Source organism: Jatropha curcas, chromosome 8, assembly GCF_041381405.1.
Source record: "Jatropha curcas cultivar XTBG-Jc1 chromosome 8, XTBG_Jcur_1.0, whole genome shotgun sequence".
Classification (NCBI taxonomy): Eukaryota; Viridiplantae; Streptophyta; class Magnoliopsida; order Malpighiales; family Euphorbiaceae; genus Jatropha; species Jatropha curcas.
In genome coordinates this window covers 27,477,390-27,496,872 of record NC_143158.1, presented here as the reverse complement: position 1 = coordinate 27,496,872, position 19,483 = coordinate 27,477,390, and the positions used below count along the sequence as shown (strand labels likewise).

General features: G+C 31.0%; 1 protein-coding gene, 1 long non-coding RNA gene and 1 pseudogene across 6 annotated transcripts; 2 read left to right on the top strand and 1 right to left on the bottom strand.

Annotated features, from left to right (window-relative positions):
- The first annotated feature begins 3,077 nt into the window (after nucleotides 1-3,077).
- Nucleotides 3,078-8,213, top strand: PRMT10 (protein arginine methyltransferase 10). 4 transcript variants are annotated; one of them, XM_020681454.3, is made up of 8 exons: nucleotides 3,078-3,368; nucleotides 3,897-4,089; nucleotides 4,193-4,298; nucleotides 4,913-5,102; nucleotides 5,975-6,160; nucleotides 6,256-6,339; nucleotides 6,692-6,911; nucleotides 7,689-8,213. In XM_020681454.3, the coding sequence occupies exons 1-7, from the start codon at nucleotides 3,171-3,173 to the stop codon at nucleotides 6,866-6,868; spliced, it is 1,134 nt and encodes a 377-aa protein (XP_020537113.2). In that variant the 5' UTR covers nucleotides 3,078-3,170; the 3' UTR covers nucleotides 6,869-6,911; nucleotides 7,689-8,213. The 4 variants fall into 4 exon arrangements, with proteins under 4 accessions (XP_020537113.2, XP_020537112.2, XP_012078721.3 ...); XM_020681453.3 differs by having other exon boundaries at nucleotides 7,590-8,213; XM_012223331.4 differs by lacking the exon at nucleotides 7,689-8,213 and adding an exon at nucleotides 7,068-7,367.
- LOC119369957 (uncharacterized) lies at nucleotides 6,251-8,771 on the bottom strand. Its single transcript, XR_005177503.2, has 2 exons — nucleotides 8,361-8,771; nucleotides 6,251-6,373 (listed from the first exon to the last, which is right to left on the bottom strand). It is a non-coding gene; the product is annotated as an uncharacterized LOC119369957 (long non-coding RNA).
- A 5,672-nt stretch (nucleotides 8,772-14,443) lies between these two features.
- On the top strand, nucleotides 14,444-18,458 carry LOC149494444 (uncharacterized; annotated as a pseudogene). The gene is made up of 5 exons (XR_016322044.1): nucleotides 14,444-14,675; nucleotides 15,200-15,277; nucleotides 15,865-16,287; nucleotides 16,619-17,407; nucleotides 18,076-18,458. The product of XR_016322044.1 is annotated as an uncharacterized LOC149494444 (transcript).
- Nucleotides 18,459-19,483: the final 1,025 nt, after the last annotated feature.

Below are 19,483 nucleotides of genomic sequence, written 5' to 3'. Positions count from 1 at the left end.
TAAAATATTTAATAAAAAAGACTTATAATTAAATTCGAATTCTAAAACTCTCACTTATCATAATAACAAAAAAATTAACAAGATCAGACCTGATTATTAATTTTTATAATACTCTTGTCTATCTTACTTTTCTCAAAACAATCCCAATCTTGAAAGCTGCTACAAAAACAGCCCCTAATTATATGTCAATTGATGATGACGTCTTGTTTAATGGGTTTTGGGTAATCTCAATTACATGAATCTGATTAGGCCTTCAAACAAGATAAGAGTCATTGCAAGGCAGGCTTTGAAGATTCTCCCAAGAAGAGTAGTTGGCGTAAGAGACCGCCGTTTGAGTCTTGCTTAAATTAATGGAGTAATAAATAGTCTTTTCGTTTTCACAATTGCTTAAATTAAAGTCTTGGTGAAATTTAGAGCCCGGAAGCTCATCTTCATTTATGCATTGTACTATATATTAAAAACCACGAGCATTATGATCAGTGATTCAACACTTTTGATAAGTAAGATTAAGAATTCAATTTTTCATAAATGAAAATATAAATATGCATCGCGAGCACTTTATCATAATATATCAATTCTGTGTGAGCAGAATTTAATACTTACCCGATAAATTTACTAATAAAAAATCATTAACCGACTATAACTTCACTTTGACTTAGTCAAATGGTTGTTTATTATTTATTTAATTAAGCTAAATAAGTCATGACAAATGTATTGGCGATTATCAAATCTAGGTTAGTGTCGGTTTTGTAATGTTCAAGGTCTTGTTCTGCATTTTAATTAGTAAGATATTCATATATTATTCTCTCTGTTCCAAAATATAAATCATTTTTGGATAATTATTTTGTTCCAAAATATAAATCGTTTTGAGTATTTTAATAAATAATAAATGATATTTTTCAAATGTTACCCTTGTTTAGATTAGTTACAAAAAATATTTTCACATATAACTATTCATTTTGAGATAAATAATAATTTGGTCAAATTACCCTTCAGTTTGTTATAATCTAGAATAATTAATTGTTTCGTTAATACTTGTGCAATAACCTTAAATGACTTGTATTTTGAAAAGAGAGAGTAATACTTTGGTACTGACAGCTAACGCTATAATATGATGAGATGTCTTAAATAAGGGTCGAAGCATTATTAATTTAATTTATTATACAATAAATTAACAAAAAGTCATATTTGGATATTTATGACCAGGTCCTTAATTACAACTTAATCAATATTCAAATGGGGATAAAATAAGTTAATCCTCAAAATGGTGGATCTCACGGATGGAATAGTAATGACTATTGGCTAATGAGAGGCTACAGGCTACGTAAGTTGGAGCAAGCATGATTTCAACCTAAATATTATTTACCATTAAAGTATAATGGATGTAGAAGCATGATTTTAGTGAAGCCAATTGAATTAAAAATCTAAAATTTTTCACATAATATATACTTTTTTTTAATTCTTTTCTTTAATTTAATTGTATTTTATAAATATGTTTTTTCAGTGTTCCATAAAACCCATGAGGATAATTAGTGGGCAAATAATAATTGTAATTTATATTATTTTGCAAAAATAAACAATTAACAGAGTTTGACATTCAAAGCGGAGCTTAGGAGATAGCAGTGAGCATTTTGGTTTTAATTAAAGAAAATTTTAGTCAAATTTGGAGGGAGGAATTCTCAATTTCACGGGTTCCACGTGTAAGCCAATTTAGGACGGCCCACAATATTATTTGGGGATTAAACATGCGGGTTAATGAAAGGTTAAAAACGTCAAAAAAATTATTACTTATATAATGAGAGTGACTTTTTTTTTCCTTCCAGTTTAGTTTTGATTGAAGTTTGGATTTTATAAATAAATTATATAAGTGAATCTTTCATGCTTGATGTACTTAATTTAAAAAATTTAATTAACTGAATTTTATATAATTATATTTGAAATTAATTTATATTAAAAATCATTTTCTAAAAGTACATGATAATAATTTTAATAAAAGGTTAAAAGGATGAATATGTTTACCACAAAATTTTGTATTATTTAATTTTATGAAATTTATTTAGATTTTTATTTATTTTGGTAGAATCTGATTTTTTTTTTTTTAGCATTGGGGAAGGGAATTCGAACCTGGAACTATTGTCAGATTATATATGCACTTACCATTAGGTTGTGTTATGCGGTAGAATCTGATTTGTTATATTCGATTCCATCAATTCAAATTCATAAAATTAAAATCTCCAATTTTTTTATTCCAAATACAAAAACTCAGATTTATAAATGAATTTAAATAAGATATTAGTTATGCAACTGATTATAATATAATTGAACAAAAATTTCTTGGTATGAAAAATTAAAGTGTTATTCACGCCTCAATGAGCCATAAACAATAATTATCATGAAAAGGAAGTGCATTATGATATGCCAAAGAAAAAAGGGGAAAGAAGAATGATCAAGCAATATTTAAGGGTTAAATTACACAATAATGATTTGTCAATTCAAAGCGGTGGAAAATTGGATATGGACATTAAAATTAAAAATTATAATTTTGTTAACCACTCTCCTCCAATACAGGCCTTTTTTAAATGTTAATTGATTGAAAAAAAAGATGAAATTAACTTTGTATAAAAAAAATTTTTGAAATTAAAAAATAAATTCATTCATTTATTATAATTAAACTAATTACGATGTTCATAACTTATAATTTTATTAAGCTTTGATCTATGTGTTTTGAAGGAAAAGACAAATATGTTAATATGAGTCCTAATTAGGATCTTATAATTAGTTTTACAAAATAAAGGTTGTCATAGGTTAATTTAGTTATAATGTAAGGAGCAATTTATTTTTTTTCATTTTTTTTTTAATTTTATGTTCGGTTGCTTCAACGGCGTCGTTCTACGTGGTCCCGCTAAAAGTATAGCAAATTAGGGGCAAAATCTCATGCTCCGCAACTATCAAAAGCATTTTGCAACTTATGAATGAATACTCAAATCGAACCACCAGGACTAGGAGGCTGGACTATGGAGCTGACGTGGCACTCTTTGCCAAACTGGACGTTGAAAGCAAACCCCAAAGAACGACATAACTGTATAATACAGCCGCATTGCCCTAAACCCCTTCGCTCTCTGTCACGGTACGCAGGGAACTCCCGACCCAAGGAGAAGGAGAAAATAAGTATGGGGAGCCATCACAACCGCGACCTTGCTGCCAGTAGCAATGGCGGAGCTGCGGCGGTGGACAAAGGCGTCGATTTTGCTAACTATTTCTGCACCTACGCCTTTCTATATCATCAGAAAGACATGCTTTCCGATCGAGTTCGCATGGACGCTTATTATAACGCCATTTTTGAAAACAAACACCACTTCAATGGAAAGGTACCTGTTTCTTGTTTATATCTTTGCACACACTTATATTTCTTTGCATGTAGCTGGTTCAACTTTAGCTCTGTTACGAATAGATAGAAATGGAAATTGGTGGCTTCGAGCTTTTAATTTTGTTTATTAAGAGTTTGCTTCTTGAAAAGAGCGTGTTGCTTTTCTGGAAACAGATATAAATGAGCAAGAACCGAAATCTTATAAATACTATATAACATTTAGAGAGAGAGAAGTGGAAGGGCGTTTTGTTTTGCTACCTTCGATTGTGCAAGGAAGGATTAATTTATTCATTCACTTAAGTATGCCAAGGCTTTAATAGGAGTAATAATTTCTCTTGTTAGCAATTTTACATATTGATTTTGGGATGTGGACTATTAATTGTTGGGGAGCATAATTAAGTGCAGAATGTGGATGTTAACTTGCCAAGTCACATGATGTTTTAAATTGATTATCACTCAACCTTTTTTCCTACTCTATTTTGATCTTCAGTAGTGTATAAGAGCTAATTTTGGTGAATCTGTGGTGTAGACGGTGTTGGATGTGGGGACGGGGAGTGGCATTCTTGCAATATGGTCAGCACAAGCTGGTGCACGAAAGGTCTATGCAGTGGAAGCGACTAAGATGGCAGAGCATGCTCGTGCACTAGTTAAAGCAAATAATCTTCAAAATGTAATTGAAGTGATTGAGGGTTCCGTGGAAGATATCACTTTGCCAGAGAAAGGTTTGATTGTTTGACGTGTGATTGCCTATTTCATGCAAATTGTTCTCAGTTAATTTATTCATGGTTTCAAATTATGTGTTGCATCTCCTTTTGATCCATGCAGTTGATGTAATCATCTCAGAGTGGATGGGTTACTTCCTTCTCCGTGAATCTATGTTTGATTCAGTGATATGTGCTCGTGACCGCTGGCTCAAGCCAAGTGGAATCATGTAAGCAATTCAATGTGTGCATTTCATAGTATTTAGTTCCTTAAGCTAATGTGGTGTTTGTGTTTCAAATTTCTATTTGATGTTTTATGCCTCCTATGCTGCTAATATTTTGCTACCACTGTCATGCTGTTGCAAATATTAATTGGGTAAATAACTATTTATTTAGTTCCTTAGGTTTGGTCGTAATCCAACTTCGTCCCTCTTATTTGGTAAATACACTAATTGGTTCATGAAGTTTAGCTCTGTTAAATTATTTAGCCATTCAGTATAAAAATACCACTTTGTGGGTTAAATACCTTGCAATTTGACTATTTGGTCATGAATAATTAATATCGTTACTATTTAAGCCCTCATATTTACTATTGAATTACTATTTAGTCCCTCACTTAACAGATGATACTTTTTGGCAGAGAACTAAATATAACGGAGCTAAACCTTAAAGACTAATCAATGTATTTACTAGGCAAGAGGGACAAAGTTGTAATTATGACCAAACCTGAGGACTAAATAATTCTTTATCCTTATTTATATCATAACCGGCTTTCTTCTAGCTATTTTCTTATAGGAATACCTATGCATGCCACTTTAACTATCCTATTGCTATAATATTGCAGGTATCCAAGTCATGCCCGCATGTGGATGGCACCTATTAGGTCTGGTTTGGGAGATCAGAAAAGGAATGATTATGACGGAGCAATGGATGATTGGTATGATTTTGTGGAGGACACCAAAATTCACTATGGTGTTGATATGGATGTTTTAACTAAGCCTTTCAGTGAAGAGCAAAGAAAATACTATCTACAGGTTAGTTCTGGATTATAGTCACGCCTAGAAAGTGCTTCCTTTTTTCTTTCTTTCAAATGGTAAGGCTCACAACAAGAGATCTACCAATGTCACCAATCCTAAAACCCCCACAATACCACTCCCTTGTTTTGAACTTGATACCCTGAAGTTGGAATCCCAAGTTTGAATATTGACATCTGGCCCCTTATACATCCATATCTGAAATCTGAATGTCAATGCTGTTCAAAATTTTAATTATGAACAAACTCATGTAGTTTGTTATCCTAGATAAACTTAACTGTACTGTACAAATTCCTGTTGCTGGAGCCTGAGTCAACATAGCATATTCCCAAATTTGTCAAAGCCATGACTTTGGGGTGGCGTGCTGGCTAGTGGGCTAATTGCAAACTGTCCAGCTTCTCATACTGATATACTCGTGCATCCCAAAGAAAGAAGAATAAAAGGGAAACCCCCTAGTAATTTAGTTTTAAACGGCTACTTTGATAAGTTTTTACAATGATGGTTTGGCTGAATGACCTATCATTAATTTTACTTCTGGGTCCCAGAGCATTGGCTAGTCATAGGTAATGTTTTGATTAAATTTAGATCTAAAAAATAATTTCGTGTGTAGTTTCTCATCCCGTTGGGGGAGCTTAGGTGAACCATATATGCCATTTTGAATCATCAATGAAATCTTTTTATGCTTCCTTGAATCTTATTTTATTTTACTTCTTGGATCTATATACTTTTATCAACTGTATCGTGCTACTTTATATATCTAAGTGTAATATTATTCATTCTTCTTATTGGCGTATTGAAGGAATCTATAATAAAATAATACGTCTTTCACTTTAATATATGTTTTAAGACGACTTTTTATGAATCTTCTGCAGACATCAATGTGGCAAAACCTTCAGCCAAATCAAGTTATAGGTACGGCTGCCATTATAATGGAGATGGATTGTTTAACAGCCACTGTTGATGACATCCTTAAGGTCAGATCAAACTTTCTATCTTCAATCACTATGGAAAACACAAGCCTCTGTGGATTTGGTGGATGGTTTGATGTTCATTTTCGAGTAAGTTGAGCATCACTATTGCTTGTCATTCTGGCATTTTAAGTTCTCAATCACCTGTATGATATATCATTCCTTTTACATTCTTGGACCTTCAGGGAAGAAGGGATGATCCGGCTCAGAAAGAGATTGAGTTGACAACTGCTCCAAACATAAATAGTGGTACACATTGGGGCCAGCAGGTAAGACAAAGAAAAACGTCATGACGATATTCACCTATCAAGTAGGAAAATGTAAATGCCTAATTATTAAGAAAGATTGTGAAATAAGCAATTGCACAAAATTATTGCAACAATTGGTGTGGTGAGCTTTCTCTCTCTTTCTTAGTGGCTAATGTTGCATCTGAATAATGGTTGTTGGGGGGGGGGGGGGGGGGGGGGAATACTGCAACGATGGGTTAACTCCATTATGCTATAATTGCATTCGTGTATTTGATCATGATGTTTCTGTGGCATTAACATTTTGTCTGTGGATGGTCAGTTGCTGCTTCAGCTGCATTAGCTTTCAAATTTAATATTTGTGTTTATTTGACAGGTTTTCCTCCTGCATCCTCCAGTGCGCATCAATGAAGGGGATAGTTTGAGTATATCTTTCACGATGGACCGTTCAAAAGAAAATCATAGATTGATGGTCGTTGAGATTGGCTGTGAGATTAGACAGTCTTCTAGTCAACAAGTTGCATCATTGAGAAATAAGTTCTACATTGAGTGAGAAGGAAATAGCTGACCTTTTGGAAATCCTATCATGAACTGAGGTATATCTTGTAGCTTATTTTTCTTCTAACAATCAGCAAAAAGATATGCTTGCTATGCTGGGCTATGGGATTTTATTATTTTCTTAGATTCAGTTTTGTGAGCTTTGTTGTTGCTCCTCAAGCTTGATTTTGTTCCTACATTTGATGTTAGTACAGCACACACATGCACTGGGAGATGGCATGGGATTGGTGCATTTCAGAACCAGAATGTCAAAATGCCAAAACTATGTGTGAAAATGTTGCAAAAAATGAATTTGTGAAGAGTTTCAGGAGGCTTGGAAAATTTTAGTCATTCAAAGTTAGAAGTTTAATTTGATTGGTAGAGAAGGTACCAAAAACTGATGTCATTGATCATCCCCATTTAGTTATTGAGCAAAATCTGTAGTCAAATTTGTGATTAACTTGGATCAACACAAATCAAAGAGATGAAATGGGGAAATTGAGTTGAATTGGTTAGATGCTTGTTGATGCATAGTGTGGGTGCATGCTTTTCACGTGTATAATTTTGTTTCTTTTCTTCCAATGCTGGTCATATTTGGTTCATTCTAGAATTGATAATGAACGCAATATGATTGTGTATTTTGCTTTGGTTCACAAGGAATCCAAAATTTTTTAAGAATGTTATCTACATTTTAAATATTCTTTACGTAACCAATAATTTTCTTTTTAATTTTTTAGAGATAAAACTCTTGGAATGGGATTTTGAATGTACACAGCCATTCTAATTGCATTTTCAAGATACTTTAAACTGGCTGTGGGTTCCCAATTGCTTTTCAGTATTGGTTTTGAAGGAGGGAGAAAAGGAGGAAGGGTTAAGTTGGGTGAGTGGCAACTCGAGCCTGAGCCTCTCAATTATGCTAAAAGCATGAGCACCTTCCGGGTGAGTTATGCCCATTCCTATAAATATAGAAGCCAAGAAATTACCCGGAACTTCAAGTTACAACTTCAAAATTGACATTGACTGTCAATTACGGAAAATGATTTCAATAATAATTATAGCAAGCCAAACAAGTTGTACATAGCTGGATTTACACAAGAATGCAATCTTAAATTATATATGAAGTATCATATATTTAGCTGGTAGTATCCATATTTTGGTTAATTGGTGTAGGAACAGAAAAAGGATGGCAAAAAAAAAAAAAATATTTAGGAAACTTTATGCAGCTAGCTAATTTGTCTCCAATGCTCTAGGCTAAATATGTAATGGGGGTTTTTTCCTGTCAGGAGTTAACTATTTATATTATATTTGAATTATGTTAACCTTATGAAAATAATTAGTAATAAAAAATCGTTTTTTCTCAAGTTATGTTAACTCAAAAAATAATTATCATATGCATTAGTTGACTATAAAGATTTCCTTGTGTATAAGAAAAATAATATAATAATAATACTAATAAAAGGTTCCTTATATTTAAAACTGAAAACACATGCTTATGCATACTTGCATACCTTTAATTATGTTGAAAGCAGCCTTTAAGTTAAGCTGATGTAGTTTGACATTCAAAACCGTTGAAACTTCTACTCTCAAAATCATTAGTTCACGTCTTCTATATAAACTCTCTGAGTTGAGCTGCTTCTTCCTGTCTCGAGTTTACTGTCTGAAAACTCGTTCCTTTCTTCTTCTAAAGAATGCATAGGTCATCAAGCACTTCCCGCGCGGCGGATGAGCTTTCGGTCAATTTTTCTTCAGATGATAACATTGTTTCTCCTGTGAAAACATTATCTTCAACTGACCTTCCAATTTATAAGTCTAGCTCTGATGCTAGTAAAAAGGAAATAGGTCTTCATCAGAAGTCAGTTGGAGAAAATGCAGTTCATCTTATTCCTCTAATTCTACTTCTCTGTGCTTTAATTCTTTGGCTTTTCTCTTATCCTATTAAAGCCTAATGCAATTTGATATTTTCCTTTTTAGCAATTGTGCTGCTTAAATTTTTTCTCATGTACCATCATTGAGATTTGTTTTTGTTATCCTAATTTCACTAGGCATGAACTAATCCTACTCTTGTCGGATGGGTTCAGTGCTCTTAACGAGTATTTGTTCCATATATGAAGATTCTCTCTCGACTTTGTTTAAAAGAAAAGAGTTGTCAACCACTCAAATATAGAATCTCATTTGAGATGATGTTATTTATGATGGGAAAATAATTACTTAGGTTGATTGTCAATAATTTAAATATAATTATATATGAATCAAACAAATCTAAAATAAAAATAATTTAAAGATGATTTTATCCTAATTTCTTGTTAATATCTTTACTATCATTATTATTATTAATTAAGATGCTGTCGTTGTTATTATCCTCATTATATATAATGGGATCTGATGCTTGAAAGGACCACCTAATTTACATGCACTCTCTTCAATCTTTAGTAACATTAGTGCGCCACCAAACACCACATTAGACAATAGGGAAGCATGAACTGACCCTTGGTGTCTCTCCCCAAAAGGTTCAATAATGCTAAAACGAAAACTAGTAATATTACTTTATTATAATAATATATAATTTTTTTTAAAAAAAGAGCTTTTTTTCCTCACTCTAATAAAATAATTTTACTTCCAATTTCTCCCTATATTTTAGAGTGACATCAAATATATGTCAAGCCTTGAACGCATATATATTAGCTCGTGTACTAGAAAAAAATTATATTTTCAGCAATGAATTACCGTTTCTAAAGTCTAAAAATCGGTTGCTAATTCAGTTTAGAAACAGAAATTATCCCTGCATACTTGGCGCGTTTCTAATTTATTTTAGCAACAGATTTTGGTCGCCGTTTCTTATTAAAATTCACCTCTAATTTTCAACGTCAATGGGAATGAATTTCGTTGCCATCCCGTTTATGTTCTGTCTCTTAATCCATTTCTATACTGTTGCTGAATCCGTTTCTATTTTCATATCTAGACATGATTGTCTGTTCTAATTGTAGTTTCTAATTCCCTTGAATATCAGTTTTTCCATTGCCAAATCTGTTTCTAAAAAAGATCGTTGCTAAATCTGTTTCTAATATCAAATTGTGTCAAAATCTCTTTTTAATTCATTTCTAAATCCGGTTTTAATTCTTTTGATTTATAAATAATCTGCTTATAATTTTATCTTTTTATTTCTTTTGTCATATTTATTTTAAAATTAAATAAACATAATGAATATAAATTATTTTAAAATTAAATAAACATAATGAATATAAAATCGCATAATTCTAATCTTAAATCTATTTAAAGTATTATAATAAAAATTGTTCTTACGAATAAAAACAATTTAATGTCTCAAATAAAATCTATATGTTTCATAAGTACCACATTGCTATCACAAATAAAAATAATCATATGTATCATCATGGCCAACCACAAAGCTCTCGGCAAAGGTTGCTCAGTGTTCTCTTGCATTGACAATCCACATAATTTACATGACATCAATTAAAATAGTTTAGCTATTATAGAAATACAATTAAAACATCATTGTAACTGTTTTTTATTGTTTAAAAAAAATCAAAATTCATCGCCTCAAAATTCCAAATCACCATAGAAAAATAAGTAGATAGCCCTTTCAGAATGTTGGTAATTTATTTTGACATTTAGAAACGGATCACTGATCTGATTCAAATACGTTAATAACCGTTTCTATATGACGCACCCGGATTTCCCGCAAAACATAGCTACAAAAAATTCCATTTCTAGCCATTCCGTTTCTAGTTTGTTTCTAACTTATTTCTAATTTCATGAAAAACTTTTGAGTTTAAGTCCGTTTCTAATCTGTTGCTAATTAACAATGAATCAATCAAAATGAAGAAAGATTTTATTTCAAAAATCAAGAATGCTAACTTTTTGGTACTACCAAGAATATTTTCATCTCTAGTTTTTTAACTCTAATGTTTGGGATTGCTGCAAATTTAATTAACCAGTTCACATTCTACTCTTTTTTTTCCGTTTTTAATCTTTTCTTCACTTTAATAAACTCAAATCTATTTTTCCTATAACATATATCTTTTTATTATTATGATCATGTGGGATGAATTACGCCTAACCACTACACTAAGCTGTGTTGAGTAACATGAAGAATAACTTTAAAGCAAGTTGGTTAGTTAATCCTGCCACTGGATTTTTGTATGGATTGCATGTTTTGGATTCTCCTCCCCTAGGGTTTAGCTATTGGTTGGTTCACGATACATGCAGTGTCCCTTTACGCCTGTGATTTTCTTGTTTATTCTTTTTTCCCCCCCGATTTCTGCTCTCCATTATAGAAGCAAGAGGGCTTAAAAAAAAAAAAAAAGGTGGATGAGATGGACGAAGGCAGATAGTTAGAGATAACTTAAAACGTGGTTCTTGGCCGATTTTGTGAAAAGCTGAGTTCTTGCTTCCAAGCAAAACATACCCACAAAGCCATTTCTTAACTTTACATTCCCTTTTCTTCTTCTCTAACATGGTAATTCAGAAACTAAGTTACTGTCTTTTACTAATTAAGAAACTGTGAAATAACTATTTTAAAAGAAATATTTATAATAAAAATAAAAATTGAGAATTCATATATGATGAGGGAAGGATTAATGATACAGTTATGTTATGTTGCTGACAAATGGATAAAGCCAAATATTTAGGAGTTTATTTATGATGATAAAGAAAGAACAATGAATACTGCAATGGAAGAAGTTACTTGATGTTTTTAAACTGGCAATTGAAGAATTTGGGAACAAGTTTTCTACGTTAATAATATAGATAAATAAATACATTAATAATACATAAATAAGAAAAATACACTCAGGATTCCTAAATTATATCTTAATTAATAATTTCGTCTCTCTATTTTTAAAAAATTACTATAAAGTAATTAAATTTTGGATAATATATCTTAATTAATAAGAGTTTAAACAAATGTTAGGGATTATTATTAAGTTTTGAATTATCCATATGTAAGTCAGAAACAAGACGCAAATTATGGACCAGCAGTAACAGAGTCAAAGAAACATAATAAGTTCCTTAATTTTAAAATATATAACAAGCCAGCAAAGAGAAGTGTTAAAGGGAAAACTATTATAATTAAGAAACTAATACATTTTGTATGAAGCAAAATAATAATAATAAAAAAAAAAAACATAAACTTTGACGATTTTTTTCAATTTAGCCAATATTTTTAATTTTATTAATTACTACATCAGATTTACTTTTTCTTGTCAATTATAGTTTTCATTCAAAATCTGTTAGTTTCGTTAGTTGGCCTTATAACAAGCTAGCTCACATTGGTGACCATTCTTTGACAATTTATTCTTGTTTTTAAAATTTCTAAATTGGAAGCTTGCATTGTTGAGACAATTTTTTTTCTATTTCGCCGAAAATTTAAAATAATTTGGCACGATTGTATAATTAACGGACTCTTGATGGACTCTCAGTGAGCAACTTGCACTGTCAACAATTTTAAGATCCGTCAAATTTGTTTTTTCACCCTCAAAGCTACGTCACTCGACTGCACCTAATCGGATTTTGAATGGAATCCATAATTGACAATAAAAATAAATGCAGACTATTGTTATTAATAAAAATTAAAAGTATAATTAACAGTTACGCCTTTTTTAGTGATTTAAGCCAAATTTAAAGTTAGTTTATAAAAATTGAATTAACTAATTAAAAGCAAAATATTAATGCTTCCATAATATAAAAGAAGAATATAGGATCCGGAGTTTTGAACCTTAAACCCTTGTCTAGAACAAATGAATTCCATAAAATTTTGCGGAATGTAATGTATTTAGAAATTAATTTTTTTTGTTTGGAATAAAACAAAAATTGTAGATTTTAATTCTAAGAATTCAATTCTATGGAATTTTCAATTATAAATTTATTTCATATATGATTATATGGAATTTAATTAAATTACATATTTTAATTTAATCATACTAAATACGAAAACTCATTTACAAATGAATTTTATTAGAATTTATTTATACCAAACAGAGTATAAATAATATCAAATTTCTTTAATAGTTAATAAATTTTTTCACGGTAAACTCTTTTTTATAGAAAAATGAAACACATTGATGAATTAGTCAATGAATATAAAATAACACTTACCACTTTTCAAAAAAAAAAAAAAAAAAAAACGATTACCATCACTCTATAATTAGAAAATATGTAAGAAACTCTATAGACAAAAACATTAAAGAAAAAAGAAGTTATATGTATAAATTAAATTAAATTCGTAATAAACTAATAAATTAATAAACTGATAATAACTCAAAATCTTCGATTTTAATTAGACAATAACTACACTGATAGCTAATGTGAAATTTTTAATAAAATTTTAGTAATAATGAGTATTAACATGTAAAATGATAATTACAAATACAATTAATTTCATAAATTATCGTGTAATATAAGTAATTTTTATTTTTAAAGTGAATATATTATTTTTTATTTTAGTATGTTATATAAATAAAATGACTACAGATATAAAAATATTAATTTCAAAACAAATAATTTTATTATAATAGTTATATTTGTAAGCTTATTTGTAAGACGAAAAATATCCTCCACTTCTAGTTAGTGCACTTAACCATTATGATTACATTCGACAACAGCTTTTAGCATTTTGATTAAATGTTATTTAAAAAATTATTCAATGACATAACGTTTGTATTAATTTTTAGACGTTATAGTAGCGTTCTGTGAAAAGCTAACGCATGTAATGTTTAACTTTTTAATGTTTCATCAAAAACTAATAAAACAGTTAACAGAACAGTTAAACATTACCTAACAACTAACAACTATCAAAATAGTTAATTCTACTGAACAGACTCTAAATCAAGCTCTTTTGGATAAAATTAATATAGTTTAAATATAATATAATGCAAATTAGCTAACATCTTAGGAAAAATGTTCAAAAATGTTGACCGACAAAATCAATAATTAATTGAGAATTTTATCAGTTATCAGATATTAATTAAAAATTTCAATCAACACGCACATATTTAATTTCTTAAATATAAAATCAATCATCAACACCACTCATTTAATTTCTTGAATATAAAATCAATTGTCAATCGTTGATCCCTATTTCACATTTATATCTAGTCAATAATCACCACGAGAAATAAGAAATAAATACAAAAATCTGCTGATATATTCTATTAACTATCAGCTCCCACGCCTTCACCAATTATTTGATATTGTGAGTAAAATGATTAAGTGACATAAAAGTGCCAAATCCTATAATTTTTTAGGTTTCGTAAAAAGCTGATTCAGCTTTTGGAAATTATTATAAAATTATGTTGCCGAATAATACAATTAATAGAAAATAAAATTTTGACAGATTAAAATGTTAAAAAATTAATTTAAAAAACTTTTGCTGAATTATAAAATAAAAAATATATATATTTTTTCCAATTTTGAGAATAAACATAAGCATGATTACTTTTGTAGATAAAGGTTATCCTAATGAATGCAAACTTTTTGAAACTAAACGTACAATATATAGTTGAGGAGTTTTAAATTTGAAAAATTCTCTAAATAAATATATATTTTTAAAATTAAAAATAAAAAAAAAGAAGACACACAATAACATGAAACAGTTAATCCCACCCCAACAAGCTATTAGGCAGCTTGGCATGGAAACCATACCATATTCTTTTGTTTATTAAACCTTTTTTGTTTGTTTAATTTTATTTTATTGCCCCTTCTATAATTAATAATCCATAATCAAATCCACAAACAAAATTCTCATAAACAAAACACCATACCCACAACCAACAATCAATCCTTCTCTCAGAGAGAATCTACTAAAAGTGAGTGAAATCTCTTTGTTTCCTCCTTTTTGATTCCAATTATAATAACACTAATTCAATTCTATATGTTTGTTTCAATTCTTTCTCATTTTGTTTGTTTCTAATTTTTTTTTTTTTTTTTTGGGTTTGATTAGTTTGCGTTGAAGACAAGTTTAATTGTTTTATTTTGTTCTTGTTCTTGTTCTTGTTCAGTTCATTTTTTTTTTTTTTGCTTGACGTCTGTTTGGATGCTGAGAAAACGGTGAGAAAACAGAAAAAGGAAGGGATAGGATTTATTTTTGTTTTTATTTTATTTTTATTTTTTTTATTTTGCCTTTTCTTTTAAAAGCTTTCGGTTATTAGCTGCTTTTATTTTTTGAATTGAAAATAGAAATAAAACTTCAACTTAGTGAAATACTAATAATAGGCCTTGTAGATTGGAGTTTTAATTAATTCTGAATTAGTTTTGGTTTGTCTGTTGCTGAAATATGGTAAATTTAAAGATTTAATTTATGATTCTCTTTTATTTTTCCTGCATTTGTCAGCAACCAAACGGAGCTTAGAGTCTATTTTCTGTCTTTCATTCATTCTGGATTATTACTGAATCTTCTGCAAGTGATCGCGTGAGTTTCTTCTTTCTCTTCCCTCTCTGTCTCTGTTTTCAATTTTTCGGTTATTAAATAGAGATTATATTAAGGCGTGCATAATCTGTTCTGCTGCTTCTTTTGATTATTGTATAAAAGCTAACAAAGAAAATGGCTACGAGTATTTTCTTTCTTTTCCTTTTTACCTGAAAGATGATGGAAATCAGAGGCCTTGTATTAGCTGAACCTAACTATGTTGCTTAGTTGTTTTTTTCCTATAGATTTGATTCCTCCTTTGTATTTTACTTTCCTTAGGAACCAAACAGAAGGAAAGGATAGTATATGTGGATGTTTAGATGCAGTTCCAGTCTTGCCATATATATATACATATACAGTCTATATTTATGCTTGAACTTCATCAATACACCATTAAAATATGTAATTGATGGATCATGTTACAAGGATTCTCTTCCAATCCCCTCCCGCATCAATTGTTTGATCAGTAGCAACTTTATTGCGGTCTGGTTGTACAGTTGTCCAATTTCATTACCTAATTATGACTATTGTTTCTACTATTAGTTTCTTGGTTCAGATCCATTTCTAATATTAATTGTTTCCTTTAACAGGCTTGTGATATGGTAGCAACAATGATATTTAAGAGAGGGAGCAAAGTTGAAGTCTTTAGCAAAAAAGGTTCGCCTTCAGGCTTCTGGCGTTGTGCTCAGATTATATCTGGTAATGGCCATACTTACACAGTTAGATATGAAGGGCAAGCAGACACAAGTGGTGAGATGGCAGTTGAGAGGATATATAGGAATGCAATTAGGCCTTGTCCTCTGCTGCCTGAAATTGAAGAGAATTGGATTCCTGGTGATGTAGTAGAGGTGTATGATGATTTTTCTTGGAAAATGGCAACAATATCTAAGGTATTGGTGAAAGGATATTTTTTGGTTAGGATGCTGGGGTCTTCTTCTGAATTCAAAGTGAGCAAATTTGACATTCGGACACGACAGTCATGGCAACATGGGAAATGGACTGTGATCGGAAAGGTACTTCCCATCTTTGTAGACCAGTTTCCACTGGAAATTTCATCAGTTACAATGCTTAACTTTATGCATGTGAACCTTGTGGTAAATTTGTTTCAATTAAAATTTTTATTTTGTGCTTAGTTAATAGATATTATTTTTGAGAATATAGAGTCAAATTTTGTCTTGCAAAATGTTGGCAAGAATTTGACTGTAAATTGGAAATTTCATGATTTTTATCTAAATTTCAACCCTTTATCTATAATTTTGGAGTTAATTAGGTCATCTTACCTTTCACTAATTTATTATTACAACTTGAATAATAACATCTTCATTAAATTTACTTTATGTCCAGGGTTCTGGCAGTTGCAAAGGTACTGAACATGATAAAAATTCAACTCTGAAGTGCAAGCAGAATGCTCTTAACAATGTTGAAAGGACAAAATCAAGGTTAATTGAACATGTGAAGGGTGATAGCTTTCCTATCAAGAACGATGAGAAATCTAATATTGTTTCCTGTAGAACATTGAAGAGAGGACTTTATGATTATAAACAAGTAGAAGCATTTGATGGTGCTGCCCAAAAATTTAGAGCAGTTGAGAAAGAGGGTAGGCTGCATCGAGTTATTGCTGCAAATGAATCCTCATTGCCTCGCCAGGTAGATGATGTTGCTTTCCCAAATGGAATGGTGGGTGTGAAATTCATACATTTTTCTTTTAACAACCAAACGGGGTTCTCTGATATGGATGCGGAGAGAAGAAAACAAACTGGTGCTGTTGGATGTTCATCTGCCATGGAATTAGAATCAAATATTCAACCAGATAATTCATGTTGTTCAGTTGGTAGTTGTAGCATCACTAGCAACAATTGCGATAAGTTACATCATTATGCAGGTTTTGTTGAAGATATTAATGGTCATTACAGTGATGCAGAATCTTCCTGTTGGTGGGGATACGAGGAAGGACATATTTCCCTACCAACCAAAGAGGAATTGGCTACTGAAATCCATAGGTTAGAATTGCATGCATATCGTTGCACAATGGAGGCATTGTACGCAGCAGGACCTTTAAGTTGGGAGCAAGAAGCATTGGTGACAAATCTTCGTCTTTCCCTCCATATATCAAATGATGAACATTTGATGGAGGTCAGAAATTTAGTTTCTGCTGATAATAGCATTCCTTCTAGATGACAGGAGTATGTGGAATTTTTTGTTGGTCGAAGTTCATTATCTTTGGTTGCAGTAGAATCTGATAAATATTTGCTTTAGTCATATGTTTCTTTTGTAAGGATCAGGATAAACTGTTTATTTCCATATTTCTTCCATTTTTGTTTTATAATATATAGTGATCTAGTATAACTGAATGTACCAGAAAACTGGCATAGTAATGAATATTTCTAAATTCATCTTGCGTATGAGTTCTCCTTTGTCATCTTTTTTTCTCTCTTGAATTTCTTTTTTGGGTTTCTTCATGAATTTGTTAATTAGATGAGTTGTAAATCGTTTGCAAATAGTTGGGGGAAAGGGATTGCAGTCTTTTCTATTGTAATTTAAAGACTTTATGTATTAAAAGACATGTAGGTAATCTGGCTACTCTGCTATTCAAACACGATGTTGAAATTTCAGAACTTGCGATTTTAAGATGCTATTTTTCCCTACTGGCATGCAAATAATAAGACTTGAAAGATACATATAAGAAAGCTGTTATTAACTGTGGGTTTCCTATTTTGAATATATTGATATTCTCCATAAGAATTGGCATTGCAGCAGTTGCCTTTGAGGACATTATTGAAACTTTCTGCTGCATTTTCCAGGGCCAAAGTCGGAGGCTTGTACACCTCACTTCCCAAATTTGGAAGATGATGTTGGGGTTTGCTACATTGTCTTGGTCTAAACAATTGGAAATTCATACAGACATTATTTTCAGCCACTGATTTTGGTATATGATTGCCATATATCTGTTTCAGGCCACCTGTGAGGCTTGCATATCTTATGTTGCTGAAGGATGTGAGACTTCAATGTAGTTGCTGCTATGGGATGACCAGATGTGTCGATGCTTGGAAGGTTTTAGTTTAGACCTCTCCTTAGTTCATCCATATTTAGCACCTACTGCGTTGTATTTCATTTGCATGGATTAATTAATTGTTTATTGATTTGTGAAGAATGTGAAGTTGGAATTCTCTGGTGAGATTTCATATATCTTTCTCAATCTTGTTAGATATAATGGAAGTTCGCAAAGACTCTGTCAAAACCATCAGAAGATGGATAGCTGACGTAAGCAAATTTTTAATGATCATTAAACATATATAAGCTTTTCTGAATCATGAAGTGTGAAATTGGGAAATCTTGCAGAACATGTTAGAAAGCAATCAACTTTACGATGGGGTAAAAAAGGAATATTATGGCAAAGTACTTTCCATGATGTTTCAGAGAACTGGATAATAATTAAATAAGCTTCTGATGAATTTGAGAGGTAAAGTAAAAAAAGGTTGTGATCACAAATTGAATATTAATTTCACAAGGTTTTAGCAGGAAGGGAGATGTTATGACTATGACCTTTTGTGCAACTGGATCGAGTTTGGAACGTTGCTTGCAGGTACCTTTGGATTGATTACTCTGTGGCTAGCCAATAGTTCACCTTTGATTGTAATATTGTTTATTTCTCAAATATGACATCTTCTGAGCTGATATTTCAGGTATTTTGAACTCATCTGATATTTCAGGTATTGCTATTGCAAGCAGGAGATTGAGCCAAAATTAGGAGTGATCTTATTGGCCTAATTGAAGTAGCTACCTGCAACAGTATTTCTCAAAGGGCTTGTATGTACCTGTATTAAGCTTTTATCATAATTTTAGATGCTGATAACTTGCAAACATTTCCTATTCTATTTAAATTCTTGATTGGAAAAGAAATTAGAAAGGATTTATACATCTTGCTTTGTGTTTCCACTGCTTGTGCACGCTTTTACGTTCCATTATTTACAGTTTCCTAATAGCAAGTCTGTAAATTCTAAATCAAACTAGGCAGATTCTGAGTAGCAAGATATATCAGCTTGAGAGTATTTGCAATTATATTATGCCATAGAGCATTATTTGTATAAACAAGAATTCAGCTGGCCTGATTTATTTGCATTTCTGGGTGCACTGATGCAGATGATTCTTGGATACCTTGTATAACTGGAATGTCCCTTGACCCTACTAATCTCTCTTCTGTTGTAGAAT

Coding starts and splice junctions, on each gene's coding strand:
- PRMT10 (XM_020681454.3), top strand. CDS start 3,171: ATGGGGAGCCATCACAACCGCGACCTTGCTGCCAGTAGCAATGGCGGA. Junction 5,103..5,974: donor AAAGAAAATACTATCTACAG/GTTAGTTCTGGA, acceptor AATCTTCTGCAG/ACATCAATGTGGCAAAACCT. Junction 6,340..6,691: donor GTACACATTGGGGCCAGCAG/GTAAGACAAAGA, acceptor TTTATTTGACAG/GTTTTCCTCCTGCATCCTCC.